At 46.8% G+C, this 25,455-nt stretch overlaps 1 protein-coding gene across 1 annotated transcript in view; it reads left to right on the top strand.

Moving 5' to 3' along the window:
- SNX1 (sorting nexin 1) overlaps positions 1–13,138 on the top strand; it is a 35,853-nt gene extending 22,715 nt beyond the window's left edge. Inside the window, exons 5-15 of the mRNA XM_007165988.3 lie at positions 428–471; positions 2,201–2,342; positions 3,301–3,379; positions 3,837–3,912; positions 6,573–6,686; positions 6,898–6,991; positions 8,047–8,252; positions 10,696–10,839; positions 11,435–11,515; positions 11,989–12,060; positions 12,699–13,138. Coding sequence (XP_007166050.1) covers positions 428–471; positions 2,201–2,342; positions 3,301–3,379; positions 3,837–3,912; positions 6,573–6,686; positions 6,898–6,991; positions 8,047–8,252; positions 10,696–10,839; positions 11,435–11,515; positions 11,989–12,060; positions 12,699–12,749 — 1,103 coding nt within the window. The 3' untranslated portion in view covers positions 12,750–13,138. The remainder of the gene's footprint in view (positions 1–427; positions 472–2,200; positions 2,343–3,300; positions 3,380–3,836; positions 3,913–6,572; positions 6,687–6,897; positions 6,992–8,046; positions 8,253–10,695; positions 10,840–11,434; positions 11,516–11,988; positions 12,061–12,698) is intronic.
- Positions 13,139–25,455: the final 12,317 nt, after the last annotated feature.

Raw genomic sequence — 25,455 nt, 5'->3', positions numbered from 1 at the left:
CTTTTACATCATTTGCTTCCTTCTCCTCCTCCTGCTTTATACAGCAAGAGAATTGTTTGGATTTAGACAGATGTGTGTAACTAGCCCAAATATTGGCATGGTAACAAGCGATGGATTGTCCGTATCCAGTGCTGCTTTGTGGAGGGTATAAATAGAGCCTGGCTTTGGAACAGGAGGCTGACTCTCTTGTCTGACTTAAACTGGGGCCCAGCCAGCATCCATGGGGGCATGATATGCGCCACGGAGGCCCTGAGACAAAGTAGGAACTGGATTATAGGATAGTATATAAAGCTTAGAGATGAAACAGATATCCCTTCTTGTACACAGCTCCTGTGGCTGGCTTATGATTCCTGGTTAAATGTTAGCAAGATTAGTTCTGCTTTGGTTTACAGAATAATCCTCTCCTGCTTTCTTGTTCTCCCCACAGGGGATGGTATGAATGCCTATGTGGCCTACAAAGTTACAACACAGGTGAGTCCAAGTGACCCTGCTGATGACCACCTTAATAGACTTGGGTGCTCATACCAAGAAGGTCATCATTCAGATTATTTCTGGGTATTTCTTTAGTTTCTTTGTCAACATCTTCCTTCAAGTTTACTCAAGATGGAACAAGTCTGCATCCCCTTGGTAATCTCATCTGAGCCTTTCCACTTTTCTTCCAGAGAGCTAACACTTCAGTGTGAAACTTTGTAAGTTTTATTAAGACATGTGGTGTATCTGATATAGTACCATCCCTCTTAAGAGCTATGTGGCTTAGAGCTAGTTTGGCAGATCACCCCAAACTGTATCACCTGTTTAAAAATCATCAGTTCTTCTGAGGTTTCCTATGTGGAACTTCTTTTAATGCTTTCCCTAACCTTTTGCCCCTCGGGTCTGGTCTTCCTTTTTTATATAATATTAATGCATACAAAACTTACACGTTGTTGTATGCAGGTTATGAAGCATAAAAAATGAAGCCCCGAACCTACCACCAGTCTTAAGATGAGTACCATTGAATCTACCTGCGTGTTTCTCCCTCTCCTGTCCCCTGCCTCACACCTTAGAGGCGACCACTCTCCTGAGTTGTCTCTCATTTCCTTTATTAAAAAGTGTTCCCATATGTATCTCTAAACAATGTACTGTTTTGCTTTTTTTTTTTTGAGTTTCATTAAAATGGTATCATGCTGAAAATAGTGCTTTCTTTACTACCATTGTTCCTCAGACCCATCCATGTTGTGTGTAGCTGTAGTTAATTAGTCCATTTTGTGATTATAGCATAATACATTCATGTTCCTGTTGTGAATATTTGGCATGTTTCCAGTTTTTGTAATTATGAGCTGTGAACATACTTGCACATGTCTCCTGGTGTACATATAAGAAGAGTTTCTTTTGGGTATATACTCAGGAATAGTTCCCCTGGGTCATAGGTAATGCAAATGTTGAAGAAAAGGAATACAAACTGCTTTTTAAAGTCCTTGTATCAGTTTATACTTCCATCAGCAATATGTAAAAGTTCCCATTGACACACTTCTCTGCCAGCAGTTGGCAAGGCCCCCACCTCCTTAAATTTTGCCTGTCTGGTGAGTATTAAATGATCTCTCAATATGATGTAGGCCTAGTCTTTTTTACTAGAAGTTTTCTTTATATTATCTCTCTACTACTTGTTGACCTGCCCCTGTGTTCTAGATCCTGGGACACTTTAGAGGTTAAAGTGTCTACAGTGTAGACATTTTGTCTGATCCTCCCCCTTAGGGGCATTGGTTACTCTGTCTTTTCTTCCGTTTGGCTGCTTTAATTCCAGCAGGTAATATCCTTAATAAGTCAGTGCAGGATGACTGGGTTAATAGATGACCATAGAATTCTAGCTTTAAACTAGATTGCAACATCTCTTTCCTTAGAGCAAGAGCCCTTAACCTGCAAATAAAACCGCATTTGAACTTAATTAGTTGCCTTTGTAATCCAATGTATGTTATTTTATGCACTTAAAATCATTATTCTGAGAAGGGCTCCATAGATTCCCAGACAGCCAGAGGGGATTATAGCTCAAAAAACAAACAAACAAACAAACAAGAGTAAGAATCTCAGAGAAAGTTATTTACCAAGTGGCTAAAGGACAGGGATCTGGGAAGAAGAGTCCCTTGATGTCAGCTGGATGACTTTCAAGATACTCATTCATACCCTATTTAAAATGAGATCGCCTTGTATTTTTTCTGTCCCCAAGACGAGCTTACCAATGTTCAGAAGTAAACAGTTTGCAGTGAAAAGAAGATTTAGTGACTTTCTGGGTCTTTATGAGAAGCTTTCAGAGAAACACTCCCAGAATGGCTTTATCGTCCCTCCTCCCCCGGAGAAGAGCCTAATAGGTAAGCCTGTCGTCTTTAATTCTACTTAGATTCTTTCCTTTGCATTCTTTCTGCAATATACTTTCTACTTAGTATATGAGACTACTTTTAATAACAGTGTAGACTCTTGCAGTTAGAAAAGAAGTATTTCTGGGACTTCCCTGGTGGCACAGTGGTTAAAAATCCGCCTGCCAATGCAGGGGACACTGGTTCGATCCCTGGTCTGGGAAGATCCCACATGCCGTGGAGCAGCTAAGCCTGTGTGCCACAACTACTGAGCCTGTGCTCTAGAGCCCGCGAGCCACAATACTAAAGCCCACACGCCCTAGAGCCTGTGCTCTGCAACAAGAGAAACCACCACAATGAGAAGCCCATGCAGTGCAAGGAAGAGTAGCCCCCGCTCACCACAACTAGAGAAAGCCTGCGCACAGCAATGAAGACCCAATGCAGCCAAAAATTAATTAAAATAAAAAGTACTTCCAGCATTTTCCTATAAATTACACGTGGTCTAGAGAAATAGCATGTTTTGACATGGTCTCTCTCTTTGAGTGCAATAGGAGGCTCTGGTTTTAGCTTCTACAGTTGTGTGTGTGTTTGTGTTGGTATCCTGGAGTCTTCAATGACTGCTGTTCCTTCCAGATTGAAATGTACTAACTGAATGAGGGGATGGGGCAAGGAATCTTCCCATTACCATCAATTGATGTCTGTTAATCTTTACTCAGAGTCCCATGGCCCCCTTTTAGAAAACATGCTCTGGAAATCCCAGAGTGTAGAACCTTCAACACTTTAAGACTAGTTTAAAAATTGACTGTCATGTAAAGAACCTTTTGTTCATGCCTGCTCGTGACATAGACGTGGACTTTGGTTGTATTTTGTAGAGCTGTCCTCATTGTCTTCCTCCTGTGGGCTTTTTTTTACAGCCTTATGCTTTTCATGATGATATATGGGGGGTTTTTTTGCTTTTTAAATTCTGTTCCAGGAATGACAAAAGTAAAAGTTGGGAAGGAAGATTCTTCTTCTGCAGAATTTCTTGAAAAACGGAGGGCTGCTCTAGAAAGGTAAGTACCATAAAACTATTTTCTTGAATACCATGAGAACAAATGAGAAGCTGAAACTGAGACTTAATTACGATGAGATATTTGCTGGAGTTAGTAGTGGTGAAACTTGAGTGAATTAAAGATTCCCACCTCCATATTATCTCTAACCTTTCCTAAGTCTCTTTCCTTCTCACCTCAGGAACAGAACATCTTCTTTTCTTTCCTGACCTTGAGTGAGCAATCAAATTCTCCTTCTTCAACAGTCAAACATGAATGGCTCTGAGGTCTCTTTCTGAGCAGTTATTTTTCTTCCCTTTTTGGAAACATGAAGAATATGAACTTGAGTGTGCTTGTACTTAAGTGCCTTATCTGAGGACATTTTAAAGTAATGAGAGACATTGTACCCCTGCCAGCACTGTATGATACTCCAAACCTTGTGAGGCCAGGTCAGCTAACCAGATAACTCCTTACCCCGTAGGTACCTTCAGAGGATTGTGAATCATCCTACCATGTTACAGGACCCTGATGTCAGGGAGTTCTTGGAAAAAGAAGAGGTTAGTATTGTACAAACTGAATTTCACAATTCATATGTGCCCCTGTGAAAAGAAACTAGTCATTCAACAAATATTTGAGCACCCGTGTATAGCCTAGTCTCAGACTACATCCTAGTTTGTAAGCGCCCAAAAGTGACAAGTATTCTTCAGCCTCTGAAATAAAAGAAGCTCTGCCTGCAGTCAAAAGTAACTGGTTGTAGAGGTCAAACTGCAATCTAGTTTTGTCTTTGTCTTATTAGATCAACACAGTGACCTGTTGGGCAGGTCCTTGGAATGTCTTTCATAGGTTACTACTTGGCTCAAATTGGATGCTTATTTTGTGCCAGGAGCTGAGGGGTTTTAGTTCAAAACCAGTTACCACAGAGCACAGAACTGCCAGCATATAGCAAAAGTGTTGATTCAAGTGGACAGTCTTTTTTAACAGGCTATGCTTAGGCTATTCATGATTGTGAAAAACTAGAGACAGCTCAGTTGCTAATAATTGGAGAATTAAGTGAACTATATCAATACAACAAATACTTAATTCTCATCATAAACAGAATATACAGAAATTCATTGGAAGCATACATTTAAAGAATTATGAGGGAGAGGAATAAATTAGGTGTATGAGATTAACAGATATACACTACTATATATAAAATAGATAAACAACAGGATTTACTGTATAACACAGGGAACTGTATTCAGTATCTTGTAATAACCTATCATGGAAAAGAATCTGGAAAAAAAATATAACTGAATCACTTTGCTGTACACCTGAAACTAACACAATACTGTAAATCAACTGTACTTCAATTTAAAAAAAGAATTATAAAAAGTGAAATATGAAACAGCATATAAATACAGCTGAAGAAATATGTTATGTTAGTCATTAAGGATCAAAAGAAACACTGGAATAAAACAATGTTATAAACGTAAAATAGATAGCTAGTGGGAAGCAACCGCATAGCACAGGGAGATCAGCTCCGTGCTTTGTGACCACCTAGAGGGGTGGGATAGGGAGGGAGATGCAAGAGGGAAGAGATATGGGAATATATGTATATGTATGACTGATTCACTTTGTTATAAAGCAGAAACTAACACACCATTGTAAAGCAATTATACTCCAATAAAGATGTTAAAAAAAATGTTATATCTCATAGGAAAGAAAACTAGAAGGAAATAAGTGACAGGGTAGGACTGTTGTATTTATTTTTTTCATTTTGTTTTTATTTTTACATTTTTCTTTAATTTGCATATCATATGTATTACTCTAATTAAGAAAATGGTACTAAGTATATGGGTTCCCCCCCCCAAAATGAACTTTTTTAATTAAAAATTCTCTGTCTAATGCGCTGAGTCTTTCCTCTCCTCTGGGATTCCTAAATCCACTTTTCCTTTTCACGCCCTCACCCCTGCTTGGCAGCCCTGGAGCAGGGTTTCTCTCCAGTGGCCCTGCTGACGTCTGGGCTGGATCATCCTTTGTTGTGGAGGCTGTCCTGCGCATTGTAGGGTTAGCAGCATCCCTGGCCTCACCCACTAGATGCCCGTACCCTCCTCCACCTCCCTGTCCCCAGTTTTATTTTTTTATTTTATTATTATTATTTTTTAATTTATTTATTTTATTTATTTATTTTTGGCTGCGTTGGGTCTTCGTTGTTGCATGCTGGCTTTTTCCAGTTGCAGCGAGCGGGGGCTACTCTTCATTGTGGTGCCTGGACTTCTCATTGTGGTGGCTTCTCTTGTTGCGGAGCACAGGCTCTAGGCACGCGGGCTCAGTACTTGTGGTGCACGGGCTCTAGAGCGCAGGCTCAGTAGTTGTGGCTCACGGGCCCAGTTGCTCCACGGCATCTGGGATCTTCCCGGACCAGGGCTCGAACCCGTGTCCCCTGCATTGGCAGGTGGATTCTTAACCACTGCGCTGCCAGGGAAGTCCCCCCTGCCCCCAGTTTTAATAAGCAAAATTATCCCCAGACATGGCCAAATGTCCCTTAGGGGGCAAAATGGCCCTGAGTTGAGAACCAGTGCCTCAAGAGTCCTGGGCACTAAAATCTAATTGTTCAGCGTGGTATACTATATACACTATGGATTCTTCAGCATCCCTTTCATGCCTTCGGAAAGGAGTGGGAAGACTGAACTAGTCAAACTGTTTCTGAGTATTCGACATGCTTGACTTAACTAGATTGTCCCTAAAAGTAACCTCAATCTGAATAAATTATGTTCTTGTCCTTGGACCTTTTGTTCACTGAGGAAAATCCAAATGGAATTGCAGCACGACTTCAAAGTGTCTCAAGATTTTAAGTCTAGCTGTGTGCAGAGTATGCATCCAAAAGAACTTCTGACTTTTAACAAAAGCGTGTTTGGTATTTAAGCAGTTCTTGCCTAGGTGGGCAGACAGTCTCGACGTGAGGTCACCTGGCCACGTAACACACTCTGCTTTCTTTCCACACACAATATCGGAAGCTGAAAATTTTGCTGATTCTATTTAATGTGGTCCTTTGATTTTTTTTTCTCTCTACATGCTAGTTATGGATTTGTCTAACTGCCTTTGAAAATAACAAGCTACAGTTCAAATAATTTGTTTGGCAAGTTTTGGGCATGCCATCTGATGGATACTAATTCTTCTGAACCTAAAATAGGGGCAGCAGATAACTTGCCACCCTGCCTTCTTGGTCTTGTAGCTGCCACGCGCCGTGGGTACCCAGACATTCAGTGGTGCTGGTCTCCTCAAGATGTTCAACAAAGCCACAGATGCAGTCAGCAAAATGACCATCAAGATGAATGAATCAGACATTGTGAGTAGCCCTGTGCCTCTCAGCTTTCCCTACCCCCTCAGGCTTATGGGTCAGAAGCCTTGAGGAGTCCTGAAATTTCTGAGATTAGAGACTTTCTTTTTATGATAATTCAGTCCCTTTAAAAAACAAACGAACAAAAAACTGCTAAGGAAAGACTGCTCTACACCTGTATGAGTAGCCTCCTTTAAAGCTCTGGGCCTGTGTGTTTCAGTGGTTTGAGGAGAAGCTCCAGGAGGTAGAGTGTGAGGAACAGCGCTTACGGAAACTGCATGCCGTTGTAGAAACTCTAGTCAACCACAGGAAAGGTAACAAACCTCCAAAATGCACTTGGAACTGGGGGAAACTGATGTCTCCAGTGAGCTGGAGATGGGAGGGTATGCTGTTCCCAAGCCTCTCAGCCATTCAAGTTGAAATTCTCAGCCCACCTGGTCCTTGATGTTCTTATCGAAAAGATATGCCCTGCATCTCCTGGCAAGAAACATGACTCCACCACTGAGGACATTGTACTCTTTACCTGGGAGAGGTACAGGGAAGCCATCCCAGTTACAGCTTGACCTGGGATGTAGGCTTCTGTTGGTGGCATTTGAGTTGGTGGCTTATATCCAAAATGATGTTACATGCCTTAGCTACATGGTCCAACGAGCAATATGTAAATGCGGGAAACCATATATGTCTCTTAACCCTTCTTCACCTTTCTTTGGTGAGATTTACTTAAGAGCTAGTGAAATTTGCCAAGTTTGAATGCTTTCCTTTTCTGCCTTAAACATGCTGATAATCAGAACTCTAAACAGGCAGAAAACCATTAGAATGAGGGCAATGTAAGGGTTGGCAGAATATGACCCAGCCCATGGGCCGTATCTGGCCATGGGCCTATTGCTCTGGGCTGGGAATGGTTTTTACATTTTTAAAGAGATGGGGAGGGGGGCGGGGAGAGTGAACCAAAGCTTAAAATACAAAAGAAAGTTGTCCTGCTCTGGGGCATGCAAAACTATGCAGTGTGCATACACTCACTCTTGCAGAAGGCTGCTTACCACAAGCGCTAACGTAAAAATCAGAATCATGCCATTGGCCTGTTTTTATTAACTGGCCCCTGGTTCTCCAGGAATATTGGAGCTGCTTCTTCCAAGTAAGCCTAACCTAGGGAAACTAAGGACAGCAGTTACCTCTCCCTGCTCACATGACCGAGCTGCATTGCCCTCACTTTCTGAATACAGTTGGCTGTGGTGTAAGTGACTAGGTTGCAGAGCCCACAGTTGCCAGACGTGCGGGGCCAGCATTGCTAAGGCATCCATTGCAGTGCCGGCCGACTTGTCCCTTTTCCTTGGGAGATCAGAGGCCTCTGCTGTCTTCCTCCTTCCAGAGCTAGCGCTGAACACATCGCAGTTTGCAAAGAGTCTCGCCATGCTCGGGAGCTCTGAAGACAACACAGCATTGTCACGGGCACTCTCCCAGCTGGCTGAGGTGGAAGAAAAGATCGAGCAGCTCCACCAGGAACAGGCCAACAATGACTTCTTCCTCCTTGCTGAGCTCCTGAGTGACTATATTCGCCTCCTGGCCATAGTCCGCGTAAGCTTCTCATTCCTTTCCTCTTTCTCCTCCACTTGATTTAATTTGTCTTTTCCTTTGCTCTTCCCGTTCCCAAGATGGTTTCATCCATTATAGCTCGAAATAATTTTTTCTACTCTCAAAAGAGAAGGTGTCTCGTGAACCAAAAAGTCCATTAAACTCTTAGTTATCACTGAGTCACATTGAGGCCCACAGCCAGTTTCTTAAATGAATTTGGAGAAAAGACCACTCTTGAATTTCCAAGTAGGGCCCTCCTTATTGTTGAAGCTGGACAGTATCCTCTATGCTCCTTTCTTCAAGCAAGGCTTATTACAGACCTGTGGTCTTGGCCCCCTGGAGCAGTGACTTCCTCAGTCCTTTGGTCTTTGCCTCCTTAACAGTAAGCGGTGGCTTTGCCCTGGTAAGAGCTCTTGCTGGCTTCCACTTGTCCCTCCAATGTGGGCAGTCAGGTAACTACACAGAACTGGCTTGGCGCTGCCTGGAGGAGTGTGGCCAGGGGGCCGAGAGAGCTTGTCACCAGAGCCCTCTGTGAGCTTTGCTGACCACACCGGTAGCAACACTGCAGCCTGCCCCTCAGGTCGAGCACCTCACCTTCTCTTCTGGTGACCAGGGCACTCTGGTTTCCCCTGACCTTTCAGAGTGGCCAAGGAAGCTTCACCGGGCAGTGATATTAGCTCTCACATGGCCTCCCTGAGACAGAGGAAAGAGCCAAGAGGGAGCCTGGCGCCTGCCCTAAAAGGGCCTGAGTCTGCCCGATCCAGGTTGGGACCAGAATGTATGAGCCTCTGAGTTGGAACAGAGCCACCCGCACTCCCCGTCCCCAACCTCACCCTCGCCAGAGAGCTCCTGTATTGTCAAGAGCCAGGCTGCACCCAGGGCTCTCATTTCCTCCGCGGTAGAGGTGCTTAGTATAGCCTGTGAGATTGCTCATTGTCCTCTCCCCTTGCTCTTTGGTTTGCTGCTAACTCCAGAGTGATAAGAGGCTGAAAAAATAACCTGCTTGGGAATTCTTGGAACTGGTCAGACTACTTAGACTGGAGAGCCGTCCCAGGGAAGGGTTCTCTCTGGGGAAGCTTTCAGAGAGCAGTATTGTTTGGGGTCTCTGGAGAGCTCAGCACTTGGATATGACCTTCAAGCCAGGTGAGCCTGTATGGACAGGGGTGAGGGAGGCCTAGCTGGGGCAGCTCGCCTTAGAGCACAGAACTGCAGGCTGGTCTTTTTTCAGAGACCCCTCACCTGCCCTCCTCGTAATAATGAGCTAGCCGTGGGATTGGAGAGATGAACAGATGTTTCTTTTCTGCTGAACCTGCAGCTGTACCACAGTTAGCCCAGGGGGTTAGGTTGGATTTGAGGTCACCCTTTACCTAATCCTTTGACATTCAGCTGTTTAGAAATTGAGGTGAGCAGCAATGACAATGCAGGGGAAGGTAACTTTGGTGTCATTTCACTCCCTAAGGCTCAAGTCTTGGCAAAGGCCTGCACTAAGGAGGCCTAGAAAACATCCAGGGAACTCGTAGGGAAGGGGAGCAAAAGGAGCAGGGCTGGGAGGCTGCCCCAGACACAGGTCTTTCGTCCAGGCCTCTTGAAGCCTACAAAGCCAGTGGTGGTGCAGGATAGTTTTGTTAGGCCAAACAGCTGTCCTTTGGAAATGCTGATTGTGGTCAAGGAACTAGAAACATGGAAAACCAGCAAGTGGACTTTGGAGAGCTTCTTGGGGGCCTTGATAGCCTAGAACAGTTGAATGTATGGATGAGATGAAAGCAGTGTGTCCCTGTGGTAGGTTTAAGTGTTTATTTAAAGATCTGTTAAGCTGGGCAGGGGTGGGGAGATCTGTTAAGCTAACCCTGTATATTGTTTGGGTATCGTTTAAAGGTTGCTTCCTTAGGTTGGCCTTCCCTAATGTATCTCCCAGGCTAAGCTAGGTCCCCAGTTTTATTACAGTACTGTGCTTGTTTTCTCTGTACTCTGCATACTTATAATTACTTATTGGCAATTAGTAATACAGTGTCAGCCTTTCCTGTTAGATTACAAGCTCCATGAAAGCAGGCCCCTGTGTTTCATTCCCCATTGTACTCTTAGCTCCTGGCACATGGCAGACACTCAGGGAAAGTGTGTAGACTCATGAACTGACTGATCTGAGAGAGGCAGTTCAAAAGCCGTAGGACTGAGTACCGGCATCAGGCCACCTACTGTGCTCCCAGCCATCCAGCCTTGGGAGTAGCATGAAGCAGCATGGTGCTGGCCCACTGGATCCTTGCAGAGGAGTCTTACCCAAGCTTGTGCTTTTGGATGTTAAACTTCCAGCTGGGCACTAACACGTGGCTGCAGAACCTGCCCTTGCTGGGTCCTTCCCTAGCACAGCTGCTGGGAGAGCCCCCCGAGGCAGAGCCAGCAGAGCTCCTGAAGGGCTGGTTGTGCTCTTCCCCAACCTCCACCTTCACAGGCCGCCTTTGACCAGCGCATGAAGATGTGGCAGCGCTGGCAGGATGCTCAAGCCACACTGCAGAAGAAGCGGGAGGCTGAGGCTCGGCTGCTGTGGGCCAACAAGCCTGACAAGCTGCAACAGGCCAAGGATGAGATCGTAGAGGTGAGGCCCCCAAGGCAGCCCAGCAGGGGTGTTCTGCTGGCTCCTGCATGAGCCTGGGTCCCATCCCACCCAGATGCTTAGAACCCCACAGCAGGCAAGAGAACTGATTGAGTCTAAAGGACAGCTGCTGGGGAAGCCTCTGAGAATGATCCAGGCTTACCCTGAGACCTGGCCCTCCTTCTCCTTTCCTGTTCCACTCAAACTTGCCAAATTAGACTCTCTGCAGGAGCAGTCCTGGCTGGGTCTTTGAAAAGCTCCAAGATGATTCAGATGTGCCCCCCCGGTGAGAACTAAATTCAGTTCTCTGGGGCTCCCAGCTTTGCTGGCGAGTACCTAAACCAGAGCCTCTGGGGTACCAGAGCTTTCTTAGGAACCAGGCTTGGCCTGAGGCACATGGCATCTCTTTCCCAGCCAGCCCGAAAGATGGCCTTCTACTGGACTCTGGCTTACGTGCTGAATCTCCACATCTAATCTTACCCAGAGGGACAGACAAATGCCAATTGAGGTCTCAGATACGGAATTTCTATTCAAAGGTAAAGACTTAATAGTAATACCATAATGTATTAAGTGATCCTTTCTTTCCTTTTCTTCCCAGTGGGAGTCTCGGGTGACTCAGTACGAAAGGGACTTTGAGAGGATTTCAACTGTGGTCCGAAAAGAAGTGATACGGTTTGAGGTGAGATAGAAGATCCTACTTCTCACGAGTGTGCAGTGCCTGGTTTAGTAACATTGTTGGTTTTATCCAAGTCTCTATTAGGTAGGGAGATAGATGGCGGTGCCAGTGACTTGGCAGCTATTGTGAACAGGCGTGGCCTTCTGTGTGTGTGTGTGTGTGTGTGTGTGTGTGTTCATGTTCGTGTGTTTGTTCCTGAGGCAAAGTGGCTGTCCTACACTTGTTGCTGGACCAGAGCAGTTAGACACAAAACAAAGCTTGCAGCTGTCATAAACCCTCTACTCCCCTTCCCCACCCTGCCACTATTCAAGAAAACCTTGCAAGAGGCTATTTGGCTGGAAATTATAGCCAATCCAGCTGCTGCCTCTACTTTCTGAGGCTGTGCTCAGCCTTGGTCAGCAAAAAACGTCAGCACCCTATCAAGAGGGGAAGGAGCAACTGTCTGGATGGTCAGTGTAGAATCCTGTCTCCTTTAGAAAGAGAAATCCAAGGACTTCAAAAACCACGTGATCAAGTACCTTGAGACACTCCTGTATTCACAGCAGCAGGTATGTAACTTATGCATGGCTTTCATCCTCTCCTGCTTGCTCCGAAGGCCAGCTGCCTACTTGTGGCTTTGGTGACAGGATGATCTGGCCCTGCTTCAGAGGGGCTGGGCCCTGCTGAGTCAATACTTGAAAGTAGGTCCTGGTTCTCTAACGTGGCGCATCCAGTAGGGTCTCTTGCTAGGCAGGGTTGCCCTAATCCTACAATGAGTTAGTTTTTAAGAACAAACCCCAACTCTCCTCTCCCTGTAACCCCGTGATACCCCCTAACCCTCTTGAGGCTGAGGCCCCGATCAATATGTGAAACAGTGGCCCCCTGTGAGGAGCTGACTGAGCTGAGCCAAGCTGTGGCCCCCAGGGGGTACTTCCTCCAGGGTAGAACCAGGACTGTCTTCAGATATTGCCCTTGCACTTGATGCTTCCCTCAGTCTAGAGAGGTAAGGGCAGTGTGGGTGGCTGGCCAATCTGTCCCAAGGTCCACTGTCATCGAAGCCATTTCCTCAGTTTGGCCTTAGCCCAGGCCTCCCTGTGGGTGGCTGAGGCACTTGGGAGAGTGCCCTGGCACTGTGCTTGTTCCCCTTCCAGGCTCAGGCTCTGCCACTAAATGGGGGCACTTGCTTACTGACCCCACTTCTTTGCAGCTGGCAAAGTACTGGGAAGCCTTCCTTCCTGAGGCAAAGGCCATCTCCTAATGGACCAAGGACACCAGAGCCCACCTGCCTGACGCTGCCTTTTTATACACTGTCCTCCTCCACCTCTGCTGGACCCCAGTGATGCATCCTGCCTAGCCTGGACTTCACCCCTTCCTCCCTGCCCCCATGGCCAAGCTGTCCCCAGTCACTCTAACCGGTCCTTCATTTAGCTTCCATATATATTTTCTTACCTGAGAGAATAGTTTCTTGCTTTAAGCAAAAAACCTATACTAGGTGGTGGAATTATGGGATAGGGGTGGAGTATTGATATAAATATATAAATACAAATGTATATTTTTCAGGATGTGGTTAGGAACTGGGAATAACATTTTCTGTTACTCCTGATGGTACCATGAAAAGATTATGTAATAAAATACTTTAAAATCGGGTCACATGACTCAGAATGGTGGTGCTTTTTGCTTTAGGCCGGGGAGCAGTTGGGAAACAGGTCTGGAATACTCCTAACCAAGAAGTGCCCAGGTATAGCCAGGTATAGTTACTTCCTCTCCGCAGGAGTTCACGAGCTTCTGCTCCTGCTTCCCTATGGAACTGGAATTTCCTTTTCTCTGTCTACCTCAGCTACCTGTTCTGAGGGTCTCTTAATCTATTTAACTCTTACTCCTACTTCTTTAGGGAAGGAGTTTTAAACACATCTCTTATAGTAAGAGGGACAAAAGCAATTCTCCTGCAGAGGAGGCCAGCTTTCACTTTTATTTCTGCCCTGTTTCCCTCAGCTGCCCAGGGTTCTCTGAGAGTCTTGCTTTCTGATCGCAAAGCCTTGCGTTCTGAACATCTTTTTGCCGCCCATCAAAGCATGTCCTCAGTAGACTGGTCCATGTTAAAAATGTGAAGGACTGATAAGGACTTAGCACTTTATCCCACTGACAACAGAACCAGGCACTCTGCCTCTAGACAAAGTCATCCCAGAATTCCTACACCTTCTGAGTTCCAAGAAGCTTCACTGTCTGTGCCCAGGAGGGAGCATGCCGGCAAGAGGCCCGAGTGTGGTCAGCACAAGCCGAGGGCGTTCAAAGGGGTCTCTGTGCTGGCCTGGCCAGGGAGGCCCAGTCTTGGATGCACCCTTGCCGGGCTTCCCCTCAGCTGTCCGCAGCCGCTAAGCTTGCTGGTCAGAACAGACTGTGAAGCTGCTCTGTGGGACAGGCTGGCAGGCTGCCTGCACGCGGGAACCTCCCCACTCCCACCCTACCAGCTGCAGAGATGCCCGGCTCTGTCAGTTCTTGTGGGGGCAATGTCAACCTTTGAGGGCAGCGTGAGGCAGGAGCCGGCAGTAAACAGCAAGCAGCACTGATCTCCAGTCCTCCAGCCTGACGGGGAGTGCCAGTGCCAGCAAGTACGTTTTCAATATGTGGATTTTTTTTTTTTTTTTTTTTTTTAGAAAAAGTCACTCAATCTCTCTCTCCCCGCTAATATCCTTTTAACATCTTTATTGGAGTATAACTGCTTTACGATGGTGTGTGTGTTTCTGCTGTATAACAGAGTGAATCAGCTTCCCCTAATATCCTTATCACCACCTTTGATTTTCATCCTTCCAGTCTTACTTATGTGCTTGCTCTGCTTAGTTGTAATAATATACACATAAAATATTTTGTATCCTGGTTTTATCATTCAACACTGTATAAGTTATAAGCATTTTTTCTGTTTTGTTATCTATCTTCACAGACTTTATTTGTAAGGCTGTGTAATTTTAAGGCTTCCATAGAGTGACTGTACCATAATTCTGACTCATCCCTTGCTGTTGGATTCCTGGTTGGTTCGGTAACTTTTAAAATTTTAATATGGTTTTAAACTTACAGAAAAGTTACAGGAATATCACAAAGAACTCCCATATATCCTTTACTCACATTTACCAAGTGTTTACATTCTTACCCCATTTGCTTTATGACTTATGATTTGCCTTATCTGCATTTACATGTTGTATTTTCTGAATCATTTGAGAGTAAGTTGCAGGCATTGTACCCCTTTACCCCAGAACTTCAGTATGCCTTTCCTTAAGAATAAGGACGTCCTCTCATAATTTGTAACCATAACCACTTATCAAAAACGGGAAGTATAACACTGATAAAATACTGTTATCTAACACGTGCTCTCTATTTAAATTGTGTCAGCTGTCCCAGTAATGTCCTTCATAGTGATTCCTGGTGCAGGATCATGTGTTACATTTAGTTGTGACACATGATTACATGTGTCTCTTTTAATCCAGACTTCTTGAGCCTTTCCTTGCCTTTTATTACCTTGGCATTTTTGAAGAATACAGTCAGGTATTTTGTAGAATGTTCCTCAACTTGGATTGGTCTCATGGTTCCACATGACTAGATTAGGTTTTTGTATGTTGGGCAAGAACATCACAGAAGTGACATGTCCTCAGTGCATCTTAAGTTGGCATGTGATGTTAGTTGGTCCCATTAATGCTGACATTAACTCTGATCGCTTGGTTAAACTGATGTCAGCCAGGTTTCCTTTTTTAAATTTACTCTTTTCCCCTTTGTAATTAAGAAGTTATTTGTGGGGAGATACTTTGATATCATGTAAATATTTTGTTCCTCATCCAGTGTGATTTTCTAACTCCATAGTTTCTTCTACATTTATTGTTTGGCATTCTACTTCTAAAGAACAGCATTTTTCCTCCCTATTTATTAATGTACTTGTTTATAAGTACAGATCAATGGATTCCTGTTTACTCAAAGTTGCAAGCCATTGCTTTAATTTGTTTTGATTCTCAAACTGTCCCAGATTTCTAGCAGGCTCCTGTTTCTTTTTAACATATCCCCTTCATTTTTTTTTTTTTTTAAACACTCTCTTACTTTCTGGCTTAACAAGATGTTTCAGGCTTATCTTGTATCTTCCCTGCCCCAACCCTGGAATCAGCCATTTCTCCAGGGAATCTTGATTCCTTTTAATGGAGAATGATATTTAGAAACCAAGATCTGGGTGCTGAGTATGCCCATTGCTACTGGAATGTCATTGCTTCTAGGCTCTTGGCAGACAGAGCAAGGAAATAGCTATAGATAAAAATATATGGAAATATTGAGAGAGATGGAGATAGATGATATAAAGAACTAGATATTAAAAATCATGAATCCACACTGATTTTTTCAGTCTAGCCCCATAAAGTTTATTCTTATCTTCTCCCTTTCCATATTTGTAACTCTTTCTCCAAACTAAATTTTAAAACTTTCTCCTTGCTTTGTTATGTTCCATCCAGTGATCATCTTGATTTAAGTCTGTTTTTATTATTTCCTTGGGATGGGCTCCCTTGTGGTTTCAGAACTTCCTCCTCGGCCTCCTATCCCGAGGCTGATAGGGCCAGCTGTCTTTGGGGCCTGTGCATTTCTGTGCAGAGCTTGCAGACATGGAAATTAAGAAGGCCAATAGCAGGTTAAGTGTACTGGGCTGTATTGCGGGGGAGGGATAGTGCCACAAAGATGGAGTCATTCCACCTGGGGACTCAGGAGAAAGAAACTGGAGAAGGGGATGCTTGAGCTATCTTAAAGGTGAAGAGGTGTTTGCTTCTTCTGCTGGGACCATTCTGCCTCCCTGTGTCGTGTAGTGGAAGGTGGGCACATGTAGGGAAATGCAAGTGGTTCGATGTGGGCAGAGTTAAGGTAGTGGATGGCCCATGGAGAGTGACGAGCAAGAGCCGGATCACACAGTACCTGTGACCTGTGGGGCACTTTGAACATTATCCTGCAAATGTGGGGAGCTCCTGGAGGGACTTACGCAGGAAATAACATGGTCACATTGTGATGTAGACATATCAGAAGGTATGAGACTGGAGGCAAGGAGAGCCTGCCAGAGTGCTGAGGAGGGCCGTAGTAATGGTGCTGGAGCTCAGAGAGAGGTGGAGGAGGTGGCGAAGAACCACTGTGGTCTGGTCACTGATCTGATGAGAGGCCCGAGGAAGAGTGTGGTAGTTGGCATGACCCGCCAGCTTCTGGCTTGGATTTCAGGGTAGACGGTGAAGCCTTTCATGACATAGGTAATACAGGAGGCCAAATGGGTTTGGAGCAGATGGGCAGGAAAGCAGTGGGGACAGCAAGTGCTGACCGTGTCAGAGGCTCCTCTAAATGGAAAGGGAGGACTGAGCTGAGAGGTGCAGGAGATCCAGATTGAAAGCTGGCTTTGTTTTATTGAAAGGTGGGTCAGACCTAGCATGTTAATAAAATTCAGAGGAGATAAAGGGACTAGCCATCAGCCCTGTCTGGGAGTAAATGCAAAAATGCACAGAGCAGGGGGCCTCGCTGCTGGGTGTGGCTGGGGAAGAATTAAAATGTTCTCAGATAGGAATATCTAGTTTACCTATTTTGAGTCAAGTGGTTTAGAGAAGAGGTGTGGAGATGAGTCTTACTTCTCCTGCTTCCCCTTGGGTTATTTCCCCCATGAATCTCTGGGCTCTGGAGTCCTGAAGGTGAGGGCTTAGAGCTGGAGGGACCCCAACGAGGATGAGTAGTCAGTGACAGAACAAATGCAAGAAGTAGAAATGATCGGAAGCGTCACACGTAGATATTTGTAACATTAAGCTCTTTCCAGATGCTTTTCATTGTGAATGCACCTGTAGCTGAGAACGCTAAAGAAAATAAAGAATGCCTGTGCAGCTCAAATTCTTAAAAGCATGAGAAGATAATGGAAATCTAAAGATGGGGCCAGGCACTGGTTGAGGAGGGAACATGGTGATGGAAGGAGTGTCCTTTGCTGAGCGTGCTTAGGGCCCACATGGGATTGAAGACCATGGATTCTGAGGGACAGCAGGCCCTAAGGTGGTGGGATTTTCCCCACCAGTTCCAGCAGCCTAGGGGTTGGGAGGAGGGGAAGGGGAAGAGAATGGTGATCCCTCCTGCAGCAAGGAAGGACACACCTTTGCTGCAGTTGCCACATGACTGAACCGGATACCCTGTCTTCAGAGTCACTGGCTAAGATTCTCAGCTCCACACTGGGGAAGAGGCAGGCCTGAGCTCAGAGTTAGAAATGCACTAGAACAGCTTATCCCTGTCTTCTGGCCCCGGGGTTGGTGTGACATCTGCCAATGTCTTGTGATACCACTTGTGTGGTTTAATGTTGGCTCTCTCTGACAAACAATAAAAATTCTGTAATATTTGATTTGGGCCTTAGAGTATCAATAGGAGCTCAACTGCTACCAGGGATAGGTTGAGAGGAGGCAGGTGACTGAAGCACAGAAAGCAATTTAAGGGGTAAAACAAATTAGACAATAAACTCTCCAAAGTGGAACATCTTTATCACCCCATGCCCTGAAAAGATCTGGGCTTAAAATAGGTGCCAAATATCAATAGATAACTGTTGAGTGATCTCCAGTTGTAGGCTCTGCCACCTGACCTTCACAGCCTTCTGTGAGAGGACCCCAGCTCACCTTTTCCTGTTTATCTCCTAGTCCTTCACAACAGTGCGCATACCTCATGGAAACGGATTCCACATATGCTCCTTCCTTCCTCACTTCTGTGTGGCCTAAGAAGCCTTTATTAATATTGGGCTGTGTTACTGAAGCACCCTATCTCAGCTCCCATCCCTCCCTTCAGTCTCAGAATTACACCTGTCTGAAACAGCTAGCCTTCAGTATTGTGGATAAGAGTGTGAATAAATAGAGATGAGGGCATTGGTTAATGTGTCAGAACATTCACTGGGGATTCCCATAGACACCTCTAGAAACCAAGTCCATGAAGAAGACTATGCAAAGAGGCCCATCATAGCATTGTTTACAGTTGTAAAATTTGAAATCAATCTAAATGTACAGCAGGAAGGGATTAAATGAATTATGGTACATAATTAGATATTATAGTCATTGAAGATGATATATAGCTATATTTATTGACAAGAAAAACATTTTTGAATGAAAGTAGGTTATAGAATTACATGTATGATATGGTCTGCATTTATATAAAATTATAATTATATATATGGGTAGGATGTTGATCGAATTGTTAACTATGGTTGCCTCTAGGGATGGAATTTTGCATTATTTAAAATTTTTATACTATTTGATATTGCTTGGAATTTCTGTGTATTACTTTTATAATCGTAAACATTAAATAAAGCTATTTTCATTATGGGAAAACAATCCACTGCATCCTTTGAGGCCTACTTTATATGTACATCTCTGGGCAGCTTTCTTTGATCTACTCTTCACCCGCCTCCGACCCACACTGGAGTGGGAGCCCTGCCTCCTTTATAGCTCTTGGCATGGCACTTTGTCATCCTCTTAAACCTCTGGTCTTTCTCGCTTGTGTTTGTAATGTTATCTCATTAGCCTCCATGGCTCTGAACTCCTTAAGATCATGGACTGTGTTCCTACTCATCTAGGTGCGCTCCTCCACTTCCAAAGGCAGCCTAAGGGGGAAGCGACTGCCCTTCAGCTGTGGAGATTACTGTTTTACGAGCCTGTGGGCCCAGATCTTGGGGTTTTTCACGAGATCCAGGAATCAGGCCTGATTTGGGGTTCAGTAGGCTTTGCTCTGGTTGGCAGGATCGGTGCTCAGTGCCCTAGGTGGGGCCTGCAAGCGGGGAGGTGATAGCCACTTGCCCCACTGCTTGCCCCAGAAAGGCCTCCCCCCTTTGCCTTTGTCTGTTGTGGAAATGCCCCTCTGGCTCTGATGACCAGACCTCTGGGGCAGAAATCCCCACAGCCCCACCACCGAGGCCGCTCAAAGGAAGCCAGCTGCTCAGCCTCTGGGTCCAGAAAAAACCCCAAAGAAAAACCCTGTCCAAACTGAGACAGGACCTTTCCCTAAGGGGATGTGACGATTGTTTCCAAATGACTGCCCCCTCCTAGCTTCAGAGCTCTCAGCTTCCTCTTCCGTTATGAGTGACGGTGATGCTGACCACAGGGGCCCAGGAGCAGGTCTCCCCTCGGGAACATGAGCAGCCTCACCAGAAAAAGGTAATGAGGCACGTGGCAGCCAGGAACACATGCAGGGCGGCATCCAGACTGCCCCGATAGTCCCATCCCACCCCGGGACCTAATAACCAAGAGCTGCCATGCGTTCAACACCTACCTACCCTGTGCCAGTGGGCTCAGGGCTTTGAAACTCACTCAGCACCACGGCTCTGCCAGGTGGGCGTCATTATCTACATTAAAAGACTGAAGCTGCTTAAGCAGCTTGCCCAAGGTCGCACCACAGAGCTAAGACTTGAACTCAGTCTGCTTGACTCGGCTTGTCTGCACCCCCATATCCCATACGATCCAGTCGGGGATGGACAAGGAGGACCTAGACACTAACCCACTAAGTTGTTTTCTTAAAGACCTGAACAAATCCGTGTAGCAGGCCTGTCAAGGAGAAGCTGCCCACCTGACCTTGTAGGCATTTGAGCTTCTCTCACCCTGTGAGATACTCTCCCCAGATGTGTTCAGTGTGTGGCAGGAGCAGAATCTGGAGACAGAGAACAGCTTGGGTGAGTAGCTGGGGACCATTAATGGCAGAGAGTAAAAACTCGACTTGCTGCGAAACCCCAGACAGTATCCAGGGCTAGAGCGGGTGGAGGTTCATCTCCATTCCAGACCTGGAGGCCTGGGCTGTGGGCCCCCCAGCTTCCCTGTCGTCCTTAGTTCTTAGTCCCACGGCTTCCTTCATGATAAACTCCTGTGACTTGAGGGTACCTGAGCATGTCTTTATTCCTTGAACCCCGGTGCGGGCGCACCAGAGGGGCAATCGGTTGGTGCCCTGACGTACCACCCTAAGGGATGTTAGGAGTTGTCGTAGCGCCAGAAAAATCTCCCCGGGAAGGTGCTGCCTTGAAACCGGGTGGCTGGAGTGGTCTCCGCAGCTCCCCCTGCTCTGGCCCTGCATCATGTTGTCTGAAGCAGCTGAGCTGCCTCTGTCTTCTGGGCAAGAGGCTCCTAGGATTGACACTGCTGGCTGGAGCCTACCTGTGCCTTGAGAAGCCGGGCACCAGTCTAACGGGGTCAGACTTTGCTCTCAGGGCTCAGGCAGGACATGCTTGTCAAAGGTGCCTTCCTAACAGCCCTTTCCACAGCCCACTTCTCCCTTTCTCACACCTCAGTTTCCTCATCTATAAAATGATGAATTTAGACTAGCTCAGTAATTTAAAATGTTGTAGCAGCAGAACTAATTTTTGAGACATCTGCACCAAAGTCCAATATTCACAACATAAAATTTTTTATTTGATTATTATTATTTCAAATTTATAAGATGTACTTATTAAGCAGTTAAGTGCTCTGAGGCTGTTAGGATGAACAGGACGGTTGCTGATTTACACCAACCTCTGCTTCTAATTCATTCTCTTACCTGTTTTTGGTTGCACAATATTGAGAAAATCAGGAAAAGCCTGATCACAGAGTTAGTACTTGGAGTAACTAATGTTTGTTTGTTTGTTTTTAAGCTAACCTTGCAACCTCAGGATACTGAAAAAGGAATAGAAGAATTTGCTTTTGTTGTTTCAGAGATGAATCATTAACAGTATATTGGATGGACCATATGTAATTGGCAAAACCCCACAGTTTTGGCCTGCAAAAACAGCGAATTGGTATAATTCAGTCGAATAAGAATAGCTAATGTTTATTTCTTGTGTGCCAGGCCCCATGCCAAACACTTTGGAAGCATGATGTCACTTAGTCTACACACAACTCCCCGTGGTACAGGTAAGGACGCGAGGCACGGGGCGTTGTCAAAGGTTGCCCTGGCGACCAGAACCGCCTCCTCCACCCCCCATCCCAGCAGTCCAGGCCCAGCCTTGCCCCGGGTTGCTGGGGTTCCAGGTCAGTCCGCCTCCGCCCGCCTGCGGGGAGGGGAAAGCATCCAGCCTCTGTGCCCAGCGGCGACCCCCCTGCCTGCCCGCGGCCCAGGAACTGTTTTCTTAACGGGGTTAACCAAACCTCCGGAGCAGCGTCGGCCGCCCAGTAGAAGCCGAGCCCGTGAAAGGCGCTTTGTGTGAGGTCAGTGGAAGGCGAGGGCCGAGCCAGGGCGGAGACGCGGTCCAACCCACCTGCGCGCCGGCGACCAGGCGGCCGGGGAGAGGGGGTGTGTCGGGGTGGGGGGGACACCTCTGCCCCCAGCCCTTCCTGCCCTCTGCTCGGTCCTTGATCCTCATCTCCAGGCTCCACGTCTGTACAGAGACGTACAGAGAATGGCCCCCCTCCCTGGTGGGGCTGGTGTGGGCGTCAAGAGACAGGTGTTCACGATGTGGCCCCCAGCCAGGAGCATGAGCATCACCAGCGACCTTGTGGAAAACGCACTGGGTCAGACTCCACGCCAGGCGAATGCATTCGGAAAACCCCTGTTAGGGCCGTATAATCTGAGACTGGAACTTAGATCAGTGTTCACATACTGAGAGGGCCAATGTTTAAAGTATACAGAAAACAAACTTTTCCTTTGACTGTAATAACTGCTTTGGAGTGTACATCATGTCACGTGTTCCTCTTTACAGGAAAATATTCTCCATAAGTTGTTTTATCTCCCCAAAGACATAAATGTCTCCAGGTCAAGGATCTTGTTTTTCTTCATTTGGATCTTCACTCAGGTCTGAATGAAATGCTGTGGAATAAGGAGCTGCAGGTTACTACCAAATGTTTTACAAGTCAGGTGCATCAAATCTCCCTCTATAAATGGGGATGAAAATCCACTGATTTGAGACTTCTCAGGAACAGCTGAAAATCAAATAAGTGAATGAGGTGGATGATGGTCCGCAGAGAGAGAGAGAGAGAGAGAGAGATAAGAGTCTAACTCTGAAGGTAGGAAGAGGATTTCTGTTGTTATCCCTCTGCAGGCCTTCCTGTAACCCTTCAGCAACCCTGCTCCCTTCCTGCCTCTTTCCCAGGCCTTCCCTCCTCACCCTAGCGTTTTCCCAACATCCCCCTCCCCCATTAATTCATACAGTCTCTCAATCAACAATGCTTCTTTTGAGCATCTACTACATGCTTGGCCCCATGGTGGCAAACCCCTGACAAGAGACCATGTCCCTGGCTCACTAGTACTGAGTCTGGGGGCCAAGTTGGGGACACCAGGGAGAAACAATAAACAAACAGTAACAGTAATATTGGAATGAGTGCAGAGACAAGGTGCTATGATAGGATGGTCAGGAAGGAAGGTGTCTTTGAGAAGGTGAGTTTTAGGCTAAGAATTAGAAGTTTTAGGCAAAGCCCACCAGGTGAAGAGTCAGGAAAAAGTGTTGCAGGGAGGGGTTCCCTGGTGGCACAGTGGTTAAGAATCCACCTGCCAATGTAGGGGACACGGGTTTGATCCCTGGTCCGGGAAGATCCCACATGCCGCAGAGCAACTAAGCCCGTGCGCCACAACTACTGAGCCTGTGCTCTGGGGCCCACGAGCCACAACTACTGAGTCCGCGCACCACAACTACTGAAGCCCACGTGCCTGGAGCCCGTGCTCCACAACAAGAGAAGCCACCACAATGAGAAGCCTGCGCACGGCAACGGAAAGTAGCCCCCGCTCGCCGCAACTAGAGAAAGCCCGCACGCAGCAATGAAGACCCAATGCAGCCAAAAATAAATAAATAAAATTTAAAAATTAAAAAAAAAAAACCAAACCTTCTAAAAAAAAAAAAGTGTTTCAGGGAGATGAAACAGTGAGTATAAATGTCCTGAGGCAAAAAGAGTTGGTTAGGTTTGAAGAACTGGAAGAATGTCGCTGTGGCTGGAGCCCCATGCATGAGAGGGGAGGAGAGAAAATGAGAGATGGGCTGGGTCATTTAGAGCTGTGTAGACTGTGGTGGGGAGGGCGGGTTTTGTTTTAAGCACAATGTGAAGCCTTTGGACGGTTTTAAGCAGATGCCTTGACAGTCTGTGCTACTAGGTAGAGAGTAGATAGACCTTGTATGAGGGAGAGAGGCAAGGAAAAACAAGAGAGATCCATTAGAAGATGTGGCAGTGTTCTGGGTGGTAGGAATAGAGACAGAGGGCAGACCTTCATTAGGATGGGTGACCAAGAAGTTTAGAGGTTTGAGGGTCCTAGAAGAGAACTCCCTGAACAGCAGACAAGGAGAGCAGGGCCCCTGACTGATGGGGCTCTAGAGAACAAGGGAGGTAATGAAACACCAGCACTTCTCCTCATGGTGGATTGTTTCCCTTCCAGGAGGTTTCAGCTTCCTGATTCTGAGGCCCCTGTGAGATGGAATTTGGCGGGGGGAAAGTGTGGAACATAGTATTGGTGAGACCTGCTTGCCCCCTTATGGGGTCATCCTCTCAGCCTCTCTCTGGGGGCAGAGCTGGCAATGGGGAGTTTCTGCTCCAGCTCCGAAACACCTCTGCACTAGCAAGGGAGGGAGGGAGTCAGTGGTCCCCCAACCCCAGCTCCTACAACAGGTTCTCTGCTTGCTCCTTCCCACCATCAAGCTTTCTGCTGGGGTGAGCTCTGGGAGGCAGGGGCCTCACCTTCCTCCACTGCCCCCCAAGACTACTATCTGGGGAGGAGACAGTGGAGTGGAGGCTCGTGCTGAATGAGAAAGCTCCCTTATACGGGTTGGGGAAGAGCACTGAGAGGTGGGAGCAGAATCCTCTCCTCGCACAGGAGGTGAGAGAGTTCTGGATTAAATCCCGCCACAGACCCAGAAAGACTCTGCCAGAAGAGTGGGCAAGGGCAGCCTAGTGCCACCTCCCACAGTCTCTCTTCCCCATCCATTGCCCTGCATACCAACATCACCCACCTCTCCAGGATGAGCCCACAAACTGCCATTGTTCTAATACCTACTCTGCTGAGGGCTTAGCAGGGATTATCTCACTCAGTTTTCGTACACTCTCCTGAAGGAGGCATATTATCTCAGTTTTGCAGATGAGCACAGATCTACACAGTTGGGGAAACACAAGCTGTCTGACCGCTGAAGCAGAGCCTCTGTCCCTACACTGCCTCTCCTCCGCCTGATGAAGGTTTGGGCTGAAAGATGACTGAAATGGAGGAATGGATTTTAAAAATGAATGAATGGGGACTTCCCTGGTGGTCCAATGGTTAAGAATCCGTCTTCCAGTGCAGGGGAGGTGGGTTTGATCCCTGGTCTGGGAACTAAGATCCCACGGGCCGCGGGGCAACTAAGCCCACACTCCACAACTAGAGAGCCCGTGTGCTGCAACTAATGAGCCCGTGCGCTCTAGAGCCCACGTGCCACAACTAGAGAGAAGCCCACGCGCTGCAACAAAGAGCCTGCCTGCCGCAAAAAGACCAGATGCAGCCAAATAAATAAATAAATATTTTTTTAAAAGATGAATGAATGGGGCCTACGAATGCTGGGGGAAGGGGGACATCAAAGCCAGAGTGTGTCCAAGCTTTACCCCAGGCCGCGCTCCCAGGGTCCACGTTGAAGGTGGAGGGAAGGAGATGGGGGTGCAGCCTGGTCCTGGGCAAGGGTGTGAGGAACTCAAGGAACGCCCCTGGTTGATCTGGGCCCAGCCTCCCTCCTTGCCCAGCGCCCACAGGGGCTTACAGTCCTTAGCAGGCGCTCAAATAAGAGCAGGTGAAATTTGGCTCTCCCGCATTCCTGTCAATCACTGGGGACTCGGTGAATGTGGACACGTTGACAAACAGATGGCTCTCTGCCGAAGGGTCTCCACGCACTGCGGCCCCACTAGCCTCAGTGGGCGGCGCCCGCCTTGCGCCATCTGGTTACAGCCTAATCAGCCCCTTGCAGGACCCGGCGGCGCTGGGGAACGCCCGGGGCGGGGCCAACGTGGGGGCGAGGCCCGCAGGCACGAGGAGGCGGGGCCGGCGCTGCCGCG

The sequence above is a fragment of the Balaenoptera acutorostrata genome, chromosome 3 (assembly GCF_949987535.1).
Source record: "Balaenoptera acutorostrata chromosome 3, mBalAcu1.1, whole genome shotgun sequence".
In the NCBI taxonomy this organism is placed as follows: Eukaryota; Metazoa; Chordata; class Mammalia; order Artiodactyla; family Balaenopteridae; genus Balaenoptera; species Balaenoptera acutorostrata.
The sequence above is the reverse complement of the archived record's forward strand: the minus strand, read 5'-3'. Positions and strand labels throughout refer to the sequence as shown.